A 19,849-nucleotide genomic window follows, 5' to 3' on the forward strand; every position below is an offset into this window, starting at 1 on the left:
ACAGAAACTGACCAAGCGGCTCCCTCAGCCCACCCCAGCTACCAGCTTGGCCCAAACCTTGGGGGGACGCTGTCTCCCCCAAGCACCCAACTCCTGCCCGGGCAAGCGAAGCCGGCTGGAGCCCCCCAAGCCGGGCGCCTAGGTATCAGCAGACACCGTCCCTGGCAGCGAGGGGGGAAAGGGGCCTCCACGCGCGGGTTTGCAGCGGGAGGGCAGCAGGCGGGCGCCCCCACTCACCTGCATGCGGCATGGTGATGGTCTCGTTGGCGTTGCTGGAGCCCAGGTTGAAGATGACCACGGCCGAGGCGTTCTGGGCGGCGGCGTGGCGGATCTTATCCCTGTACGTGCAGTTGCCCTTGGGGATCAGCGCCACCCAGCTCTTGCCCTGGCCCGGGGCGGCGAAGCGGGTGTGGGGGTCGCAGGCCAGGCGGTCGTGGGCGGAGACGGTCATCACCACCTGGCCCCGGGCATCCTGCTTGGGCGAGTGCTCCCCGTAGCGCCCGCACTCGCTCTTCTCGCTGCGCAGCTCCAGGCTGCCGGCCGCCGGCTCGGCGTAGGTGATGTTCACGAAGGCCGTGTACCACTCCTCTTTCTCGGCCACCGTGAAGTCCAGGCAGAGCAGATGCACGAAGCAGAAGGAGAGCAGCCATGTTGAGAGGGCCAGGCTGCGGCACGCCTGGATCAGAGACATTGCCATCTTCCCTCGGCCTCCCCCCTCGCCTCCGGCCCGGCGGCGTGCGAGCGAGCGAGCCCCGCAGCCCGCGCTGGCCGAAGCGGCGGCTGGGATCTGGCCGTGCGAGGAAAGGGGGAGTGTGCGTGGGGGGGGGGGGGGCTGGCTGGGAACCTCAGCTGTAATGCATTGCACTGGGGGCTTCTCCCTGCCTCCCGCCGCCTTAGCGCCTTGCTCCTTCGCCCTCCCCCGGTTGCTCCGTCCGTCGCTCTCTCCCCCGCCCCCCTAGCCTCTCCTCTCGGGCGCCTTCCTGGCTTGGCGGTCGCTCCCCTCTCCCTTCTGGGGGCAGGGGCTGGGGAGGGCACACACGGGCTGCACGGGAGCAAGTTGGGACCCTCTTCCAAAGGGAGCTCCGGACGCCGGCTGGCGGAGGGGGCGTCTTGCTATATGCAGCCAGGGCCGGCGGGGGAAGGGGGGCTGCTGCTGCTGCTCGCCCTCCGCCGCTCCACCCCCTCGCCGGGTAGCCGTGCGGGCGGCTCGCCAGAGGAGATGCTGGCTCTGGCGTGGCGGGGTAGGGGAGGCGCGTGCGGGAGGGGCTTTGGCGTGATGTCAAGAGCTCTTGCGGCTACGCTTTAATGGCGCGCGCGCTTGGAGCGGCAGCAGCGACACCTGCTGGGTCAGCGGCAGAATCAGCCTGGGAGCCGCTGGAGGAGAAGAGACGAAACTTCGAAGTGGTGGTTTTCAAATGGGGGTCTGTGGAGCCCCCGGGGGGGGGGGAGGGGAGAAGGCAAAAGCTAAGGTCTAAGCCACGGTCTGGGAAAGGCTGTTCTTACCCTAGAGCGGTGGCTTTCAGCCTGTGACCCACTGACCCCTGGGAGGTCAACAGACTAAGATGTCCAAAGGTTACTGCACCTTCCGTTGAAATGTTTCAGGGCAGGGCTCCTCAACATTGGAAGCCCTCGGGGGTCACGATGATACTCGCAGCACATGCTGAGGGCCGCAACTTAAGTGTGGATGCATGTACATGCACATAGCTTCTTTCACACTGACGGGCATGAATACAAAGATTAAGGCAAGACTACACAACACACAGGCCCCATTTAAGTCAGCTCTACGTAGGGGCAGATGACGATTTTGCAGGGCCTAGGGTAGCACAATTTTGCGGGGCCCCCCTTTGACACGGCGCATGCGCAGTGGTGCCACGCACATGCGCAGTAGCACCACGATGCATGTGCAGGGCTTCTTGAAGCGTGGGACCCTGGGCAGCCAGCCCACTCGCCCTGCCCTATATCTACCCCTGGCTCTACAGATATTAATAAATTGCAATATTTACCCAATTTCCACCCATATGACAGCACTTTTAATGAGCAATGACAGTCCAGGAATTTAACTACTAAAACACATATCAACAGAAGACCATTATATTGACTACTTTTTTATTTTGGCTACCACTCATGAGCCACAAGTTGAGCCCCATATAAACCCATACCACACCACGGGCTGCCTATTGAGTAGCCCTGTTTTAGAGGATTTGCAATTGACAAACAACTCTACTGGAGCAAAGTCTGAGAGAAAATTAAAGTTTAGGATTATAGACTTTAAAATCACACTTTGGCCCCTGTTATTTTAATTAATTTACTTGTTTTCCTGCCTGCTATCATCGAGTTTTTCCTCTATTCGCAAATTATCCCAGTAACGGGGTTGCTGTCTCCTTCGTCTGAAGCATCTACTACTAGCCCCTGCCAGAGACAGCACACTGGATTGGACGGCCCACCACTGTGACCTGTTATGGCAGTCAGTATGTTTCTAAGAAAAGAAAGCCGGAAAGGACAGTTCTCTATTGAATTTCTGTTTTCTGATATGGGTCTGCAACAACAAGTAAGTTTGTGCTATACTATTAAATTAGAAAAATATGTATGTATATATGTGCACATATTCTGAGGCATGTGTATACATACACTAGAAAACAAACATTCTGTTTCAAAACAGAATAGACATGAACAACACACAGATTTAACCACACAAATAAATAAATAGGTTAACTATTGACACAAATATAAAGAAGTGTTATTGTGAAACTAATGAAAACATAGAACTTCTGAGGAAATATATCTTAAAATAGGTAAGTGAAGCACAAAGAGCAGTACAAAAAAGGGAATGGGTAAAATCCTGAATCTGCTGTAGTCAATATTTTGGAACTTTGATTCTTTATTATGTATAATAATTGGAATTAAAATAGTCATTGAGGGTAATTCCATGGTCAATATCCTGATCTCTTTTATGTCAGTATAAAAAGTGTTAAACCACAACGGAGTCATTCAATATCTGCTCCAGTCTAAACGAGATCAGAATCTGTTGCATAAAGGGAGAAAAAGATATTTTTCTAATGGCCATTTAATCTTTATTGTTAAAGGACAGTTGACATGATGCACATATATGGTTTGCTTTAATGTCATGGCTAAATTCTGTTGCCCTTTAATTTAAATAGGATTTGTGCATGTAAACTGATGGCAGTGTTTGACCTTCACATTATGTTGCTACATGTTTACGACCAGTCCATATGAATAATATACATGTGGGGCAATAGGAGAGCTAATTTCCCAAGAAGAATACGACCAAAATTAAATAGAAGGAAAAAAACCTGATTTTTAAGAGTTTATTAATTGTCCAAAAATACACAACATAAGAACATAAGAACGGCCGTACTGGGTCAGACCAAAGGTCCATCTAGCCCAGTATCCTGTCTGCCAACAGAGGCCAGCACCAGGTGCCCCAGAGAGGGTGGACCGAAGACAATGTTCAAGTGATTTGTCTCCTGCCATCCCTCTCCAGCCTCCGACAGAGGTCAGGGACACCATTTTATCCCCTGGCTAATAGCCTTTTATGGACCTAACCTCCATGAAATTATCTAGCTTCTCTTTAAGTATAACACAGAACAATATTGGGTAGAAGGATTCCCATGCTGGCTCAGTATGGAAGTGAAAGCAATAAATCAGAGAAAGGGGGAGAAAGTATATAACATAGAAAAAAATGGAAGAACATAGCAACCAATATTAGAAGTTACGAAATACAAAAAGTTGATAAGGGAGGCGGATCTTTCAGAAAATAAACCCTTTTATTTTATTATCAAAGGGAATAAGGGATCTTTCGGAAAAGGGTTTATTTTCCGAAAGATCCGCGTCTAGACTGACGCTTTTTTCCGGCAAAGCTCTGAGCCGGAAAAAAGTGGCAGCCATGTTTATGCAAATGAAGCAGGGGGATTTAAATCCCCGCTTCATTTGCAATTGCGATGTGTCTAATTTGCATCCCTTTTACGGAAAAGGGATGCAGTCTAGACACAGCCTAGGAGTGTTCATCCAGCTAAGTCATCTGAAGGCACTCTTGATGTTCAGTAAGAGGGTGCCCATACTAGGAGCTAGGGTGTAGTAGCCAGTGAGCTTTAAATTCATGCTTTCACTTACAGAACATAGCTTCTCCATGTAGACAAGCCTCCATTTTTATAATGGTGTCCTGAAAACCAGGAATGTCCCTGTTCACATGGTCTGTAGCAGTAATTTTTACGGTGCCAGGTACTTCTTTTTTATACTTCAGTAGACATATGAGCACCTTAAGGCAGCGATCCGCAATCTAGGCTAGTGAGCGGGCCGCATGAGTGGCCCTCCATCTCAGTGGACTACAAGATTGTCATAACCAAGATGGTTTCCCAGGATAGGGTAGTTTTGCTAACTGCCTGCATACCAAGAATTTGTTAGGTGTGCCGATTGAACCATAGCAGTGCTTTGATTAGATGCAGAGGGAGCATATAGCTCTCACAGTCAATGTTGTGTGCAATCAGCATGCACCTCACTTCACATGTCCGTGCTTTATATGCATGTCACTTTAGCAAAACCAGTAGGGAAATAAAAATCTATGTGGACGGAATCTGGCCACCCTGCATGTGAGCAATAGGGATGTTAAGAAGTAGGTATTTCACTAAGCGTGTGGTCGATATCCACTACATAATTAGTCAATAAGGGAAGGCACTCAGTTCCAGCTCATGCTAGGTCCAGTAGCTACCCCCGCTGTGGCTCTGTAGTTTAAATGTAGTAAGAGCGGGGCAGGCAGGCAGACCAGCTCCTACTACATTTAAACTGCAGAGTTGCAGCAGGGATAACTTCTGGACCCGGCACAAGCAAGGACTGAGCTGGCTTGCTCAGTCCTGGCTTACGCCATGTCCAGCGGCCCCTGGGCTGCCATGGATAGGGGCTGCTGCTGGAGCAGCCTCTGTCCACAGCAAGCCTGGGGCCCTCCTCTGATAGAGAGAGCAGCACGGGCGGGGGGAGAAGGCATCGCAGAGACAGTGCTTGGGGAGCTGGCTCCCCCTAGCACTAGCTCCTGTGCAATTCTCCCTCCCCCTGCATGATACAGAGGCAGCAAGGGCGGGGGAATGCAAGGACCCAAATAGTCGACTCAACTAAGCGATAAGCCTAGGCTTATTGTGTTACTCAACTACTCGACCACTTGCTTACATCCCTAGTAGGCAATAGTAAACAAAACGCCTCAGGGGCTACATATAGGACCCCAGTAGGTCACATGCGGCTCTTGTGCTGCATGTTGCCCACCACTGCCTTAAGGACTTACTGGCCAGCTGAACTGCTGAAACCAAAAGTTTTTAACTTAGCTAGCTGTCTTCGATTCAGGCACAGTTAATTTGGCACCCTATGATGCAAATTATTAGTTCAAATTATTTCTTCTAAAATATATTACTTTGCATTTGTCAGCCATGAATTTAATTTACCACTATGCTGCTAATCCAACTACCTTGTCTGGTTCCTCTGAAGTTCTTCACAGTCTTCTCTGCTCTTGAAGAAATTAAATAATTATGTTTCATCTGCAAGTTTTGCCACATCACTTTTTATAACCTTTTTATACACACATCATTGTACCTTGTCCAGGCTCTTCCCTACCACTATCCAGAATTATTATCTATATAAACAGTTATTCTTAGTACTTTCTATTAAGTGTGTGTTTGGCCATCCAGAGATCCTTCCCCACTGGAGTCCTTCTGCAGAAGAAGTGGAGCACACTGCTGACTGTACTGTGTTCTATGCATAGGTACCAACATTTAGAAAAATTTTGCAAGAAGAGATTAAATAAGATGTGGTTAATTGAAAGCACTTATGCAGTTAGCCAGTCATGGGCATCCCCTATGTAAGGCAGGGGAAGGCTCTGCCTTCCTAAACTGCCAGGCACAGCCCCACCCACACTATGCCCCCAGAACACCTGTTGCAGTGTTCGCCCTTCCCGTGCTACAGGGCTGGAGAGGCAGGGCTGGGTCAGGCTACATAGTGTGCCCTCCTTCGGGGGTGGGGAGACTGGGGCCATGCCGCATGCACTTTGACCTCCTCTGGATCTGGGGAGGCTGGGACCATGCCTGCCATCCGACCTCCTCTTGGGCTGAGGAGGGCAGGGCCATGCCATTCAACCTCTGACCTCCTCTGGAGCTGGGGAGGCTGGGACCAGTGCACGCCTGTTTGCTCCCCTTTTCTCTCGGTTACTGGGATGGGAGTGTGCGCACCACATGCTGCCTCACCTCTGCATGGGGGCAAGGAAGGGCCAGGGCTAGAGGTGGGGCTGAGGGCTTGCTTCCCCCAGCCAAGCCTTCACCAATCGCCCATGCAGCCAATGTAAGGTACTCTGTGTATTCTGGTGAGTTGTAGGACTCAAATGTTCTTTACTAACAATAGCTATTTAATTGTTATAGTTGCTCTCTGCTCTGTATTTGTTAAATGGGACTAGATATGCTTAGCAACAGTATCTCATGGAGAGGTCATGTCCAGCATATCCAAGTTTAGGTATAGAAAGTATGGCACTTAATTCCATGTACAGATTGCCCTGATCTTCATAGTGATGAAGAGTTGCAGTAGTTCAGCACCACTGGATTTAGTTACCTTAATTTAAGCACTCAGCATTGACAGTGATAAAACTATTTAACCTGGTAGTCTTGAAAAGGAATCTTCATAAGGAATAAGACCACACACTTAAAAAAAAGGAAATGTAGAATCTCCTTTAGGTTTGTACATCCTTTGTGAGAAATGTGTGAATATGGGAAGGCAAGAGAAGACTCCAGCACCAGATGGTCAGAAGGTGTGAACTCAGGCACTGGTCAAATTAAGGATGGAGGAAGAGGGGGAGAATTGACTAAAGCAGGGGCATACCCCTGTGAACGAGATCTGTGAGTGAGATAAACCAGCCGCAGTCACTCCCAGGACATTCATCAATGTACTGATGGAGCATGACAGTGGAAGCAGCCTTGAGGTAAAACAATTAGATGACATCAGCATGACACTGCAAAAACCCATAGATTAAAATTGGGACTTACAACCATAAGAGTGGGGTGTGTAGCCGTGAAGCTTTGGGTTAGTCCCGGGAAAACAACTTTGGAGCATTGGACGATGGCCGACAGAACCTGGCTCCTTCCTGGTGCCCAGCCTACAAATAAGACTAGTAGCCTGGACACCAGCTGCAGGACTTGTGTGTGTGAATGAACGCATATGCTGATTTCTATGCAGTATTTGCAGTAAACATGGCGTATTGCCTTTCCCCCCTGCAAAAGATCCCATGTGCTTCTCATAAGCATAACACTACCAAAACTAAATGGACCATTGTGGAACATCACAACACAAAAAACTTTGTTAATTGTCGCTTATATAAAGAGGCTATGCACAAAAGTGCTCAACCCATCAGCTTGAATTCTGGAAAAAGGAAATAAAAATAACAGACAAGAAAATGTCTGATCTCTTGCTGTTTGGACTCACGGGTCAGAGCTACAAAACAGAAGCAGAGATCCCAGAGTGAGTCTGGGTTAACCTAAAAGACATTGAGAGCTGACAGCACTTCAATTCTGTCACCTTTTGGAATCAAAGACTAACTCATTTATGCATATATTCCTGCTTCAGTGCTGTGATAACTCTAATTCAGGGCTTCTCAACTTTGGAAGCCCTGGGGGCCACAATGATACTCACAGCACATGCCAACGTCCACAACTTAAGTGTGGTTGCATATACATGCAAATATATATGCAAATAGATGCAATAGATTCTTCCACACTGATGAACATAAATACAAAGCACTTCCCACAATGCCCCAGTGCTCCTGGCACCTCCTCCCTGCGGGCTAGAAACATCGACACCCTGTACCTATCTGTTGCAGCCACCGTCTGCTTCAGTCTTTCAGTGCTCATCTCTCCTGGGAGATGCCTCGCCTTTGTGGAGCGTGTTCCCAGTGGAGGCCATGTTCAAAGGATCCCATCCGCAGGCTGAGTGTTGAGCCCTATGTAAACCCAAACCGCACCACGGGCTGCAAACAAATGGGCCACGGGCTGCATGTGGCCCATGGGCCACGTGTTGAGTTGCCCTGCTCCAATTTATTTTCTATGAGCAGATCTACACTATACATTTACAGTGGTGCAGCCGCATCACTGTTGCATTTCTGGTGAAAAGCCGATGGGAGAGAGCTCTCTTGTTAGCATAATAACTTCACTTCCAGTAGCTATGGCCATGGGAGAAACTCTCCTGCTGACATACCACTGTATACACTAGCGCCTAGGTCAGTAAATGAATGAGTCCGTTGGGGTATGGACTGTTTATACCCCTGAGCAATAGTTATTTGTAGTGTAGACCAGGGCTAAGTTAATAAATCCTCAGATATATTTCATATCAAAGACAATGTTTGCAGCTAATCCTATAGAAACTAAGGTGCAAGTTGCCCTGGGGTAAGTGACTGGTCCTTTGGGACCAGGAGTAACATGAATATTGTTGTAAAGTGAGGATTATTACTAAATCCAGTTTGCCTGTGAGCAGGAGAGCAGACAGCCAAACCAAGTCCCTGGGAAAGGTGGGGCTCCCTGACTCCGTGCTCCCAGAAGGGGCATGGCCTCAGACAGAAGGGGCAGAGCCAGGGCAGCCAACCCTCAGTGCCAGGCCCCCTGAGTCCTGAGAGTCACCAAGGGTACCACCTGGGGCTCCATGGTAAGACTGTTCTAGTGCTTTCAAAGTTCATATTTGTTACTGGGCTGATAGAATCTAGATATAGTGCAGAGACCCCAAACTGGCTGTGAGTTTGGCACTCATAGTCATGAGCCACTCCAGACAGCATTACACAAAGGATTACACGGCCAAGTTCTTTGCAGATCTGCAAAATCCATCTCTGCTAGCCAATGTAATTTCTACATGAAGGTGAAATGACAAAGCTTTAGCATTTTTCTGTGCATTTGGACAGAGATTAAAGTTAATTGAAACAGAAGGGGGAGATCTTTCCACACCAACTGTGGAACATGGGGAGCAGAATTATATCCTAAGCCAGGGAGAAAAGGGGAAGCACTCTCATCTCTGCCAATGGATAAGTGGCAGAAAGTGATTCCTTTTGTAACTGGGGAAGAATAGAGGCAGATGTTAAAAGACTGCAAAAATCACAAAGGTGAAACAATTCTACTCCTGCCTTCATTCTATAGCAATACTATTTTGGGGATAAAAAAAAACTTTCCATTAACAAAGTTTATTGTTCAGTAAATCTTTTCTAAATCAAAGTGATTTTAATACTTCATTCACATGTATATTCAGATATTAATACCCAGATAACACTCCACAGACTTTAAAACAGAATTCTGCCTTAAACTTAAATAGCGTTTGTTTCCTTGAAAACATTTTCTGAATTACTACAGTCAGTCTTCAATTCACAGTCTTCATTAAGTTCTGGTTTCATTTAATTAGTTTAATTTAATATTCCCAGTAATGTTCTGATTTTAAAAAGAAATCTTCAACCAGAATAAAAATTTCAGAAAAATCACAATCTTGGCCAAGAAACTCCTAACTGCAGCTATGTGAAAGGTTCAAATACAATCCTAAATTTATGAGTAGGTGACATTTTAATTTAAACATTGTGAAAAGAGAGAGTCAAGCAATACATTTAACTTTATTTTGGTTTAATTAACATTTTGTAGCAAGACAGTGCTCTGGCTTCCTCAAAGACAGAATTGCCATGACTTTTAATATTTACGTGGCATCTGCTATTGGTTTATAGTGCGAACTTTTATAAACTACCAGTACTCAGGGTGATATGCAGACTGCTTGTGAATGTCTTCCTTCTGTTTGTTCCTTCCTCAATTTTAAATACATACACACCTGTCACGTTACTGGATCTTGAGGGGAGCAGCCAGATCACTGCTGCACCCATAGGTGGGGGTGTTGGCCCCAAGAATAGTATAGAAGGGGGCCATGTGAGGTATTGAATAGAAGCTTATTGTCTGCTGATCCTGTGTACGCTATTTATGTGAGTGTATAATGTCTGTGTGTGTAGGTAGGAATCTGTAATCTGTGTGGAAACTGAATATTTCTCTGAATGTGGTTGAACATTGGGCAGAGCCTGACCTATGGACATGCTAATTAGTGAGGCCCTATGGGACAATGGCACTCAATGGGCCAAGGACACACGTAAAGCATGAGGGTGGAAGCCTAGGAGCTGCAGCAGAGAGAGGCTGACGGCCAGGTGACTGGCTTCGGCCAAGGAGAGGCCTGGAAGGATGTATAAAGAGGCCATGTGGGGGACTCCATTTTGTTCTCAGCTCAGCACTTCATCCCAGAGGCAGCAATGCAGGGATCGAAGAGCCGGAAGACCTGTGAACCCATCCTGACCCTAGGATGTGCAACAAGAACTTTTAAACCAGCAGGTGTAACATCTCTGCTAGAGCCTGCATCAAGAACTGGGAGATTCGGTGCATGTAATTCTTTAACAACCTTACTCTCATGCCTTTCTTTATTGTAATAATAAACCTTTAGGTGTTAGATGCTAAAGGATTGGCCCAGCGTGATTTGTGGGTAAGGTCCAGAGGGTAAATTGACCAGGGATCTGTAGCTGGTTTCTTGGGACCGGACAGAACTTGTTCGGGGTAGGTGGGATTGGGTGCTAGGACCCCCCACCTGTGTATGAGGCCTGGGGCCATCTGGGGCACGAATATTGCTGGGGAGTCGGAGGGGTTTTGCTCGTGAGGCTTCAGGCAGGCTGCTAAAGCGCTCTGTGGGACTGGTTTGTGGCCTGTGTGGAGAGGTCACCAGTCTGGGGGCTGTAAAGAGCCCCGGATTTGAGCAATTCGCCCTGAGCGGACGCCCTCAGCTGTGCCCAGACACGGCCCGGTCCATCACAACACCACACACAGACAGGAAATGAGGTCGTATTATAAAGGATCAACATAAAAAAACCCATAAGCATCCAGCAACAGAAGTATAAGGCCAAGACACAAAATGAGATTAAACTAGCTAGGGTATAGAGGGTGACAAGAAAAGATTTTTCCCAATATATTAGATACAAGGACAGGCTAAGCCTATTTAATGAGGTGGGGAAAACAGTAACAGAGCAATGGCTGGCAGGCTAAAAGTCTTTTTAGTTACAATTTTCATGAAACAGGGTAGCAGTGATCAGACAACTAATAAACATCAATATAAAAGGATCTGAAGCTAAAACAGGGAAAGAACAAATGAAGTATTGCTTAAGACTTGGCTACACTTGAAACAGTACAGCTGCACAGCCTGTAACTCCACCATTGTAGGACAAGTAGTAACTGGCTCATATTGCACCAAGGAAGATTTAGCGTGTACACATTAGGAAAATTCCTAACTTGTGAGGGTGATTAAGCACAAAGACAAATTAACTAGGAAGGTTAGGAATTTCCATCATTGGAGGTTTTTAAGAACAGGTGGGGTAACCAATAGGCAAACTATTAGCCAAATTCAAACAGCCAGCTTTTGAACAGACCCTGAAATCTTACTCATCATTATTGTAATTTTTATTATATTCCTTGGAGTCTTTGCCTCGACAATACCTTGATCAAGAAATCTGGACCTTGGCAAAAATACTTGGTTGCGTTTGGGACAAATACCTGTGAGAGATGCCCCTTGCTCCATATTTGTCATCTCAAGAAGTGGGTTGTGCCTACGAAAGCATATGATACTATTTATATATTTTGATTAGTCTCTAAAGTGTTACAGGACCATTCTTGTTTCTTAAGTTGCTCTAGATAATACTTAGCCCTGCCTCATTGCGGGGGACTGGACTAGATTTCAATCCTACAATCCATGATTCAACCAGTAAAAAAGTACCTGGGGATTATAGTGGAGGAGAATCTGGATATGGGGCAACAGTGTGCCCTTGTAGCCAAGAATGCTAATGGCATATTAGGTTGCATTAGGAGGAGCACTGCCAGCAGATCTAGAGAAGTTATTATTCCCCTTTATTCAGCACTGGTGAGCCACATGTGGAGTACTGTGTCCAATTCTGGGGCCCCCATTACAGAAAGGATGTGAATGCATTGGAGAGGGTCCAGTGGAGGACAACAAAAATGAGTAGAGGCCTGGAGCACATGACCTACGAGGAGAGGCTGAGTGATTTGGGCTTATTTATTTATCTCTATTTTTGGCTTCAATTAGGAAATTATAAAACCCAATAGTTTGTCCTATCCCATTTTGGCCTGGAACTGTAGTACCACTGAGTCTATTGACATACCAGCCTGGGCTCCCTCTCACTGTGCTGCTGTAACAAACTGGAGATATACTCCTGGAATTACACTTCCACCAGCATACACATAGGTAGGGATACACCCAGCTGCGGTTACATGCAGGTTCTTTGCATGAACCAACACTAGAAATGCTATTGCTAACACAACTCATATTTCCCCAGAGATGAATCCCCTCTGGAGTGCAAACCCCAAATTAACCATCTTGCATTGCACACAGAACTGTGCACCATGAGTTCATAGTGTCCCATCCACCCACACCCTGCCAGAATAGAGAAAAATATCCACCAGCTTTTGTCTCTTAAAATACAATTTCCACACACTTCACTCCAAACTGTTTAGATGAAAACATACAATAAATGTACAGTAAAACCTGTGTTATCTAGCACGCATGGGGATTAGGGCATTCCAGTTATCTAAAAATTCTGGTTATCTGAGCGTCCAATCAATCTAGGAAAAACCAAGTGACAATAATAGTAAAACTCAGGTTTTTAATATTGGTAGTTTTATAGTGTGAGGCAGTTGGCCTCACATTTCTATTTTGAGTTAAAAATGATTAGTACTTCTTAAATAAAAAATTGTTAAGTCAATCATGGTAAACCATGCCAGACCTGTGCACCTGAAGATTTGACAGTATTGTAGCTGAGGACAATGTCGGTTAACAAAAGTTTTCCGGTTAACAGAGTGCCGGATAACAAAGCTTTCTCTGTATTAGCTACAAAAGATATATTTTAAATGATTATGAAGGAAAGCAAACAGATCAAAGCAAATTAACTATCACATATACAAAACACAAATTAGGTGTAATCAGGGTTGCTAACCCACAGAAATTTCATTTATAGACAAAATGGGAAAAATTTACAGACAGACAAATTTTTTTATGGACATAATTTTTATACTATATTAAGACAACATAAATGGCCAAAAGTGAAAAGTAATTGTTGTCATTCATACATCACAAGAACAATATGCTATTTAACTCACTTTCATTTAGTTAGCCATGGTCCTGGAAGTTTTCCATTTTGTGATCGTACATCCAACCACTGACAACTAAAATGTTCAATTTCCACTGCTGCCCAGTAAAATGGCTGAAGCAGCACAGAATAAATTTAATTGCTATCAAATAATTGCTGTTTTTTGAAATTTTATTGCACTTGTACGAAATTTATGGACACCTAAATTTTTTTTACAGACTTTACGGACATATCCAATTTTGGCTAATTTTTTATGGACTGTCCGTAAATTTACTGACGGTTGGCAACCCTGAGCGTAATCTATTGGATAGATTGGAGATGAATTTGTAGATTCTTACCCTAACTGATTGTACAGATAGACCTGTAAATTCTTAAGGCACAAGCGGTCTTAGCTTTACAGTTTGAGCTTTTCAGGTCTTTATACACAGGCTAAAAATCCTGTGTATAAAAATCATGTGTGGAGAAGGGTGGGACAACCTCCCTCTGCTCCTTTTCCCCACCTTTTCCTTGTCTTTGCTCTACCCTTCCCCACCTCTTTCCCCAACTATGCTGCCTGGGGAACTAGCAGGGCAGGGGTCCACTGCCAGCAGCAGGGGTCATGTCTTCCTGCACTCACCAGCAATGGTCTACGTCCTTTGCCACCTTGCTGTGTTTCCTGCTGGTGTGGGAAGGCCCAAGCAAAAATTACGACTCAAACTGGGGTGGCTCAGCTTAAAAAGTTTGAAAACAGCTGATCAGGTTGCAGGGAGGGAGTAGCTTAGGGTGTAGAAAGAGGAGTGGCCAGGGTTGGGTGCAGGTAACTGTGTAGCTCAGGGTATGTCTACACTGCATTCCTCTCTCTCGAGAGAGAGGAGTGCAAATGCAGATGAACAAAATTGCAAATGAAGCTCAGATTTGAATTTCCTGTGCTTCATTTGCATAATCGCGTCTGGGCGCTATTTTGAAACACCCTATTTTGAAAAAAGAAACGCTATCTAGGTGTGGTTATTTAGAAAGAAAACCCTTCTTTCGAAATAACCGTTAAACCTCATTTTATAAGGAGTAAGGGTTATTTCCAAAGAAGGATTTTCTTTTGAAATAACCACGTCTAGAGAGTGTTTCTTTTTTCGAAATAGGGTATTCAAAATAGCGCCCGGACACGTTTATGCAAATGAAGCACAGGAAATTCAAATCCGTGCTTCATTTGCATTTGCATTCCTCTCTCAAAAGAAGAATGCAATGTAGACATACCCTCAGAGGGCAGCGAGACGGTAGCTAGGGGCTGTGTACGGATAGGCCAAGTCTAGGCAAGATGCAGCCAGGGGGCTGGATCCAGATCGCCTAAAAGCAGGGGCTCCCAACCTGCGGTATGCGTACCCCCAGGGGGTACGAGAAGCTTGTCAAGGGGGTACAGGGAATATTTGGTAAATAACTAGATTATCCTAATTGAAATATTCCAAAAGTAGTAGCGTTAGTGAAAAAAGTTGTGGATTCTAGAGTCTAGAATTTATTTCCTTTCATATTGAATAGGGGGTACGGGAAGGTTTACTAAAAGCCAAGAGGGTACGGGGACTGAAAAAGGTTGGGAACCCCTGGCCTAACGTTTTGATTTGGCCTGCAGACTGAATCTGGTCACTTGTAGGGATGTTAGCTATCGTGTAATTGAATAGTCATGTAACTGCATGAAATTTTAGTGGTTACATGACTATTCAGTAGTCCCTGGGGGTGAGTCTGGCAGCCAGTGAGCTCCTGGCCCTGCTCTTATGGAACCCCCTTGCTGCTGCCTTCTCTCTATTTAGTGTAATTTGATTCTCTGTCAGAGTCAGCAGCTCTGGGTGCCAGGTAGGAACTGGTCCACCAGGGAAGCCCATTTAAAAATCAACTTCATGTGCAGACTAGCTGCCTGCCTCCCTGTGCTGCTGCTTCTGATAGAGAGGCAGCAATGTGCGGTGACAGCAGCTCCTGTCCACAAGGAGCTCGGACCCCTCACAGGCGGGCTGCTGCTGCAGACCAGCTCTGTCTGTTGTGGGCCCAGACTCACTGCGGACAGAGGTTGCTCCATGGGATGCCGAAGCAGCCTCTGTCTGCTGGGAACTTGCCCCCCCACCCCCCTCAGTCAGGGGTTGCTGCCGTGGACCAGCCTCTGTTTGTGGTGAGCCTAAGCTGCAGACAGAGGTTGCTTCACGGCAGCTTCCCCTGCCCACCCGCCCCAAACGGTAGGCAGTAGCTCAGACTGCAGGCAGCTAGGGACTGTGCTGGCAGAGGGTAGCCTAGGAGGATAGCTAGGGTCTATGTATAGACAGAGGGGTAGTTCAGAGGGCAGGAATGGGGTAACTAGAGATTGTGTGTGGCCGGGGATAGCTAGAGGCTGTGTGCCAGAAGGGCTCCCTGGTGTCCCCTGATGTTTCTGCCAGCTATTGAGCTGGGTCCCTCAACCCTCTGGCTTTTACTGGCTATGTGAGAAAAGGGGGCTAGGAGCTGAGGGGCAGTTTCAACACAGCAAAGCGAGAGAGGAGGGAACAACATGATTGTCTGCACCACAGCACCAGCCAAAGGAGCAGCTGCCCTGTGTTGCCCAGCTCTGGCTTCCCCCCTCCAAACTGGCCAGAGGGCCAGGAGAGAGAAGGGGTGCAGCTGTCCCCAGGTCTGATCTGCACTTCCACTGAAGTCTGGGGGGAGGGGAGAAGGAACATCCTCAGCATCCCCCAGCTCTGCCCCATAGGCTCTGGGGCTTCTGCTATACTGGAAGCACCAGGGTTCCAGGATTAAGCCTTGCTGGCCCATCTTCAGTTTGGCAAGAGCAGGGATCGGAACTTCAGCCCTTCAGCTCCTGCTTACAGCTCCATCAGGTTAAAATATTTTAAAAATCCTTACCAGTGTTAACACAACCTTAGGGTATTTGTAATAAAATAATTTTAGAAGTCTAATTTACTTTTCACCTTCAGTCTTGATTGTTTACTGTTTGTATTTCAGTCACCAGGAACAGTGAAAAAGAGGACTCAATTTCTCTGTTTGGTTCTCATATACAAGCACAATGCTACAATGTCTGAGTTGCAAATACTTAGTTTGATGTGAACATTCTTCTGAAGTGTTGTAAATGTTTATTTGCTTTTTTAGTGTGACTGAAAAATCTCTTTTGAAAATAAACAGTAATTAATCTGTCCTGGAGAAGAGGAATCAATAGGCCAAATAACGCTAGCCAATTTTAAAGCAGAACTCTCCATTGTAATCAAATTGCTTCTCCCCAGGATAAAGCCTCTCTAGGCTACTTTAACTAGCACTGAAAATGGATTTTAATGTAACCAAAATTCACACTAAAGTCCTTTCAATATAGAACAGGTCTCTTCAAAACAAGTCAGTATTTAACCTAGCTGCCCACAGGAGGTCACTATTGTTCCATGGTAACAAAGCTCATATTATTTGTTAATACAAACATAAAGCTAGAGACTGCTGTTGTGTATGTTGGTATAACTGTTGAGTAACGGAGCGTGGGGTGTCTCCCTTTCCAGGTGTTTTTTTTAAGTTTGTGAAATAAATTAAATTAAAACTCATAAAAGTTGTACTCACTCTTTAATACATTTATAATTTGCCCCCTCATTTAATAGTGTACATTTTTCTGAAGCTTTCAAGTCATCTTGCCCCTAATCTGATCTTAGGTTCCTAAAATGAGGTTTTTGGGAAGGATGAGGGAAGGAAGACTAATCAGAATATTTAGCAAAGCTAAAAAAGGAAAAATAGCTAATGCATTCAAAGATATGGAAAGATGATAGACAGTTTCTGCCCTCCTTTAAAAAAATATCTGGCTGCTACAATGGAAAGTATCCCTTTGTCCCATTCTCAACTTTACTACAAAAAAAACCAACCAACCAAACAAAAAAACCCCCCCACACTTCTCTCCCTCCCCCACTACTGATATGAAACAAAGCTGCTCCAACAGCATAAAGACACATCAGCTTCCAAAAACATTAGGGCTGTCAAGCGATTAAAATATTTAATCATGATTAATCACGTGCACCTCCCCTTTGAAATGCCGTGGCGGTGTTTCAATGGGGCAGTGAATTAGGAGCCTGGAATCAGCTGGGGACTCCAGCTGATCCCCAGCTCCACTGTTGCAAAGCCACTGTTGCAAAGCCTTCAAAGGGGCAGCACAGCATTAATACCTGCGATTAATGCATTAAAAAATTAACATATTAATCCTGTCTTGCATTAATTGCAGGCGTTAACGCAGGTCAATCGATAGCCCTAATTGTTATGACTCAGACTTTCTCTAGGGCCTCACATCAAGGCTATGTCTAAATCTTGCTGATTATTTCTGAATAACATCTCTTGGGGTGTATCTACACAGCATCCAAAACTCAAAGTAAATACAAAACTTGAAATAAGATAGTTTATTTGGTTATTTGGCACTGTCTACACAGTGCCAAATTTTGAAATTCAGTGCTATTTCGAGCCCTTACTCCTCGTATGATGAGATTTACAGGGATGGCGAAATAGCACGTCCACTATATTTCGAAATAGCGGACACGTTCCCAAAATAACTTTGCTGTGTAGACATTCCCTAAGATAATGCTTTTTCTGTCCATCTGCACAGCTAACGCTCTTATCCAAGCTCTGATCACCTGTTGCTGCTGCATTCCATTGCTGCTGCATTCTTTTTTCTGGCCTTGGCAAATGCAAATTTGCCCTGATGCTACTCATTCAGAATGTTGCTGCAGAGATGATCTTCTTAGTGCCCTCTCCTTTTCATTGCTCTATTGGCTGCTTCTGTTGTATCACATCTTCACTTTCAAGGCCTTTCACAACCAATCATCTCTTAATCATGATCAAGAGTCAGCGCCCATCTGTTCAACCCAGGATGCCTATCTCCATGACCCACTAGTTACATTTTAAAACAAGCAGCCTCCTGCTTGGGAAGTAGTTTACATAAATGTCTGCAATGCCACTTCACTGCTCTCCTTCAGATTGTTCCTTTACTTTGTCATGATGCCTATATAAAAACATGATAACAGGGTGCTAGTGTGCAGACACCATAGCTTACCATGCCGATCAATATTGTCTCATTGTGTCCTTGCATTTCCCTATTTGTCTGTCTGTATCTATCTGTTGTCTCTTTTTATGCTTAGATTGTAAGCCCTTCAGGGCTCTTTATTGTGTATTTGTACAGTGCCTCATACAATGGGATCCTTGTTGATGACTGACATTTAGGCACTACAGTATTAACAATATGGCTTAGTTATATGGGCCACATCACTTGTGAAATTGGGATAGTGTATAATACTATCCCTCTAGAACCAGGGACCACTATGTCAAGTAAAATCCACAGGGTGTCTAATGGGATAATGACGTTTTAAATAAGAACCTTTTCTGAGACTAGATGTACTTGATCAAGTTCGCAGATAATGTTGGAACTTCGTTTCTGTAGCCAGACAGACTAACCCCCCATATCATCCATCTTATTTGCCTCTCTGAAGCATACAGGGCAGAGAAGGAGCAGTAAAATCAGCATAGTCTATGCTGGCTCATCTGATCCTGAGAAGCTGAAAAAAAACACAGATATGTGGAGAGAGAGCGATTAAGTCAATAAGCTGGCCTCGAGGCTACGAGAACTGCCCCCGGCTGGCACCCATGTTGATTCGAACACACACACAGTCCCTGGGAGAGGAATTTCCCACTGAGAAAAGAATCCCCAGTAATTCCAATTTAGTTATCTCTCTTACAAGTGTAAATTAAGTTCACAACTCCCTTTTAAGAACTGGTCTCACAAAAGACAGACCAGCCCCATTTGGCATGACAGACAAGAAAGAGAAATACGTGACCCCATGGGTATAAAAGATGGGTCCAGCACACACTCACTTTGAGTGTCATTCTACCCTCTACCTGCTGGTCGGGTTAGGTGTTTGACCTCCCAAGGTTCTATGGGGACACCCACCTCGTATTTTCATCTTCCCTAGGAATTGAGGGACCGGCCCTGGCCTGACATGCTGGAGTCGAGAGGCACAGAAGGGGGTAAAAATTGTACCTGGATGTGGTCCTCTGTTTTAAGTGTACACACAGAAAGAGTAAGCTGTTACTTGGTACCATTATTTCTATGTTTCTATCTTTATCTTCTTTGTAATCATTTTTAAGATCTATATTTTGCTAATAGTTAAGAAATAGAACAATAGCCATTGCAACCATATGATTTATAAGCTTCCTCAATAAACCTGTAACTGTTTAAGTTTTAACCTGACTCCTTCAGTTGCTGTAACAGAACCAGGCACAATTTAAAAGAACTTCAGCCGGTCATAAAGGGACAGATATAGGGAGCCCTGACCGTCGGCTGACAGTTCCAAAACTGCATTTTGGTCCTAAGCAGTCAACTCTTGGCCCAGGTAAAAATCAGTCTTCAGTAGGGATAGGGTAGTGTCCTTGGGATGAAATCCTATTTAAAATCATATTAATGATAAAAAAAACCTGTTGCATTGGCTATAGTTTCACTTTGTGAGATCTGCAAGGACAACCCATCCGAAACCCATGACTAACAGTCTAGTACTACTCAGTCTGTATTATCATCTTATTTCCCCTGCCGTCCATGCAACTTACAACAAAGAAATCCTACAATTGTCTAGGTATTACAAACATTCAGCACAGATGTCCAAAGGGGAGAAAAATAATGGAGATACTGAATTAATCCTGCACCAA

The 19,849-nt window shown here is 45.4% G+C and overlaps 1 protein-coding gene across 1 annotated transcript in view; it reads right to left on the reverse strand.

Moving 5' to 3' along the window:
- RNF150 (ring finger protein 150) overlaps nt 1-1,260 on the reverse strand; it is a 185,325-nt gene extending 184,065 nt beyond the window's left edge. The window contains exon 1 of the mRNA XM_006121644.5: nt 238-1,260. Coding sequence (XP_006121706.2) covers nt 238-697 — 460 coding nt within the window. The 5' untranslated portion in view covers nt 698-1,260. The remainder of the gene's footprint in view (nt 1-237) is intronic.
- Between the last annotated feature and the right edge of the window lie 18,589 nt (nt 1,261-19,849).

Source organism: Pelodiscus sinensis, chromosome 4 (assembly GCF_052426305.1).
Source record: "Pelodiscus sinensis isolate ZL-2025 chromosome 4, ASM5242630v1, whole genome shotgun sequence".
Lineage (NCBI taxonomy): Eukaryota > Metazoa > Chordata > Testudines > Trionychidae > Pelodiscus > Pelodiscus sinensis.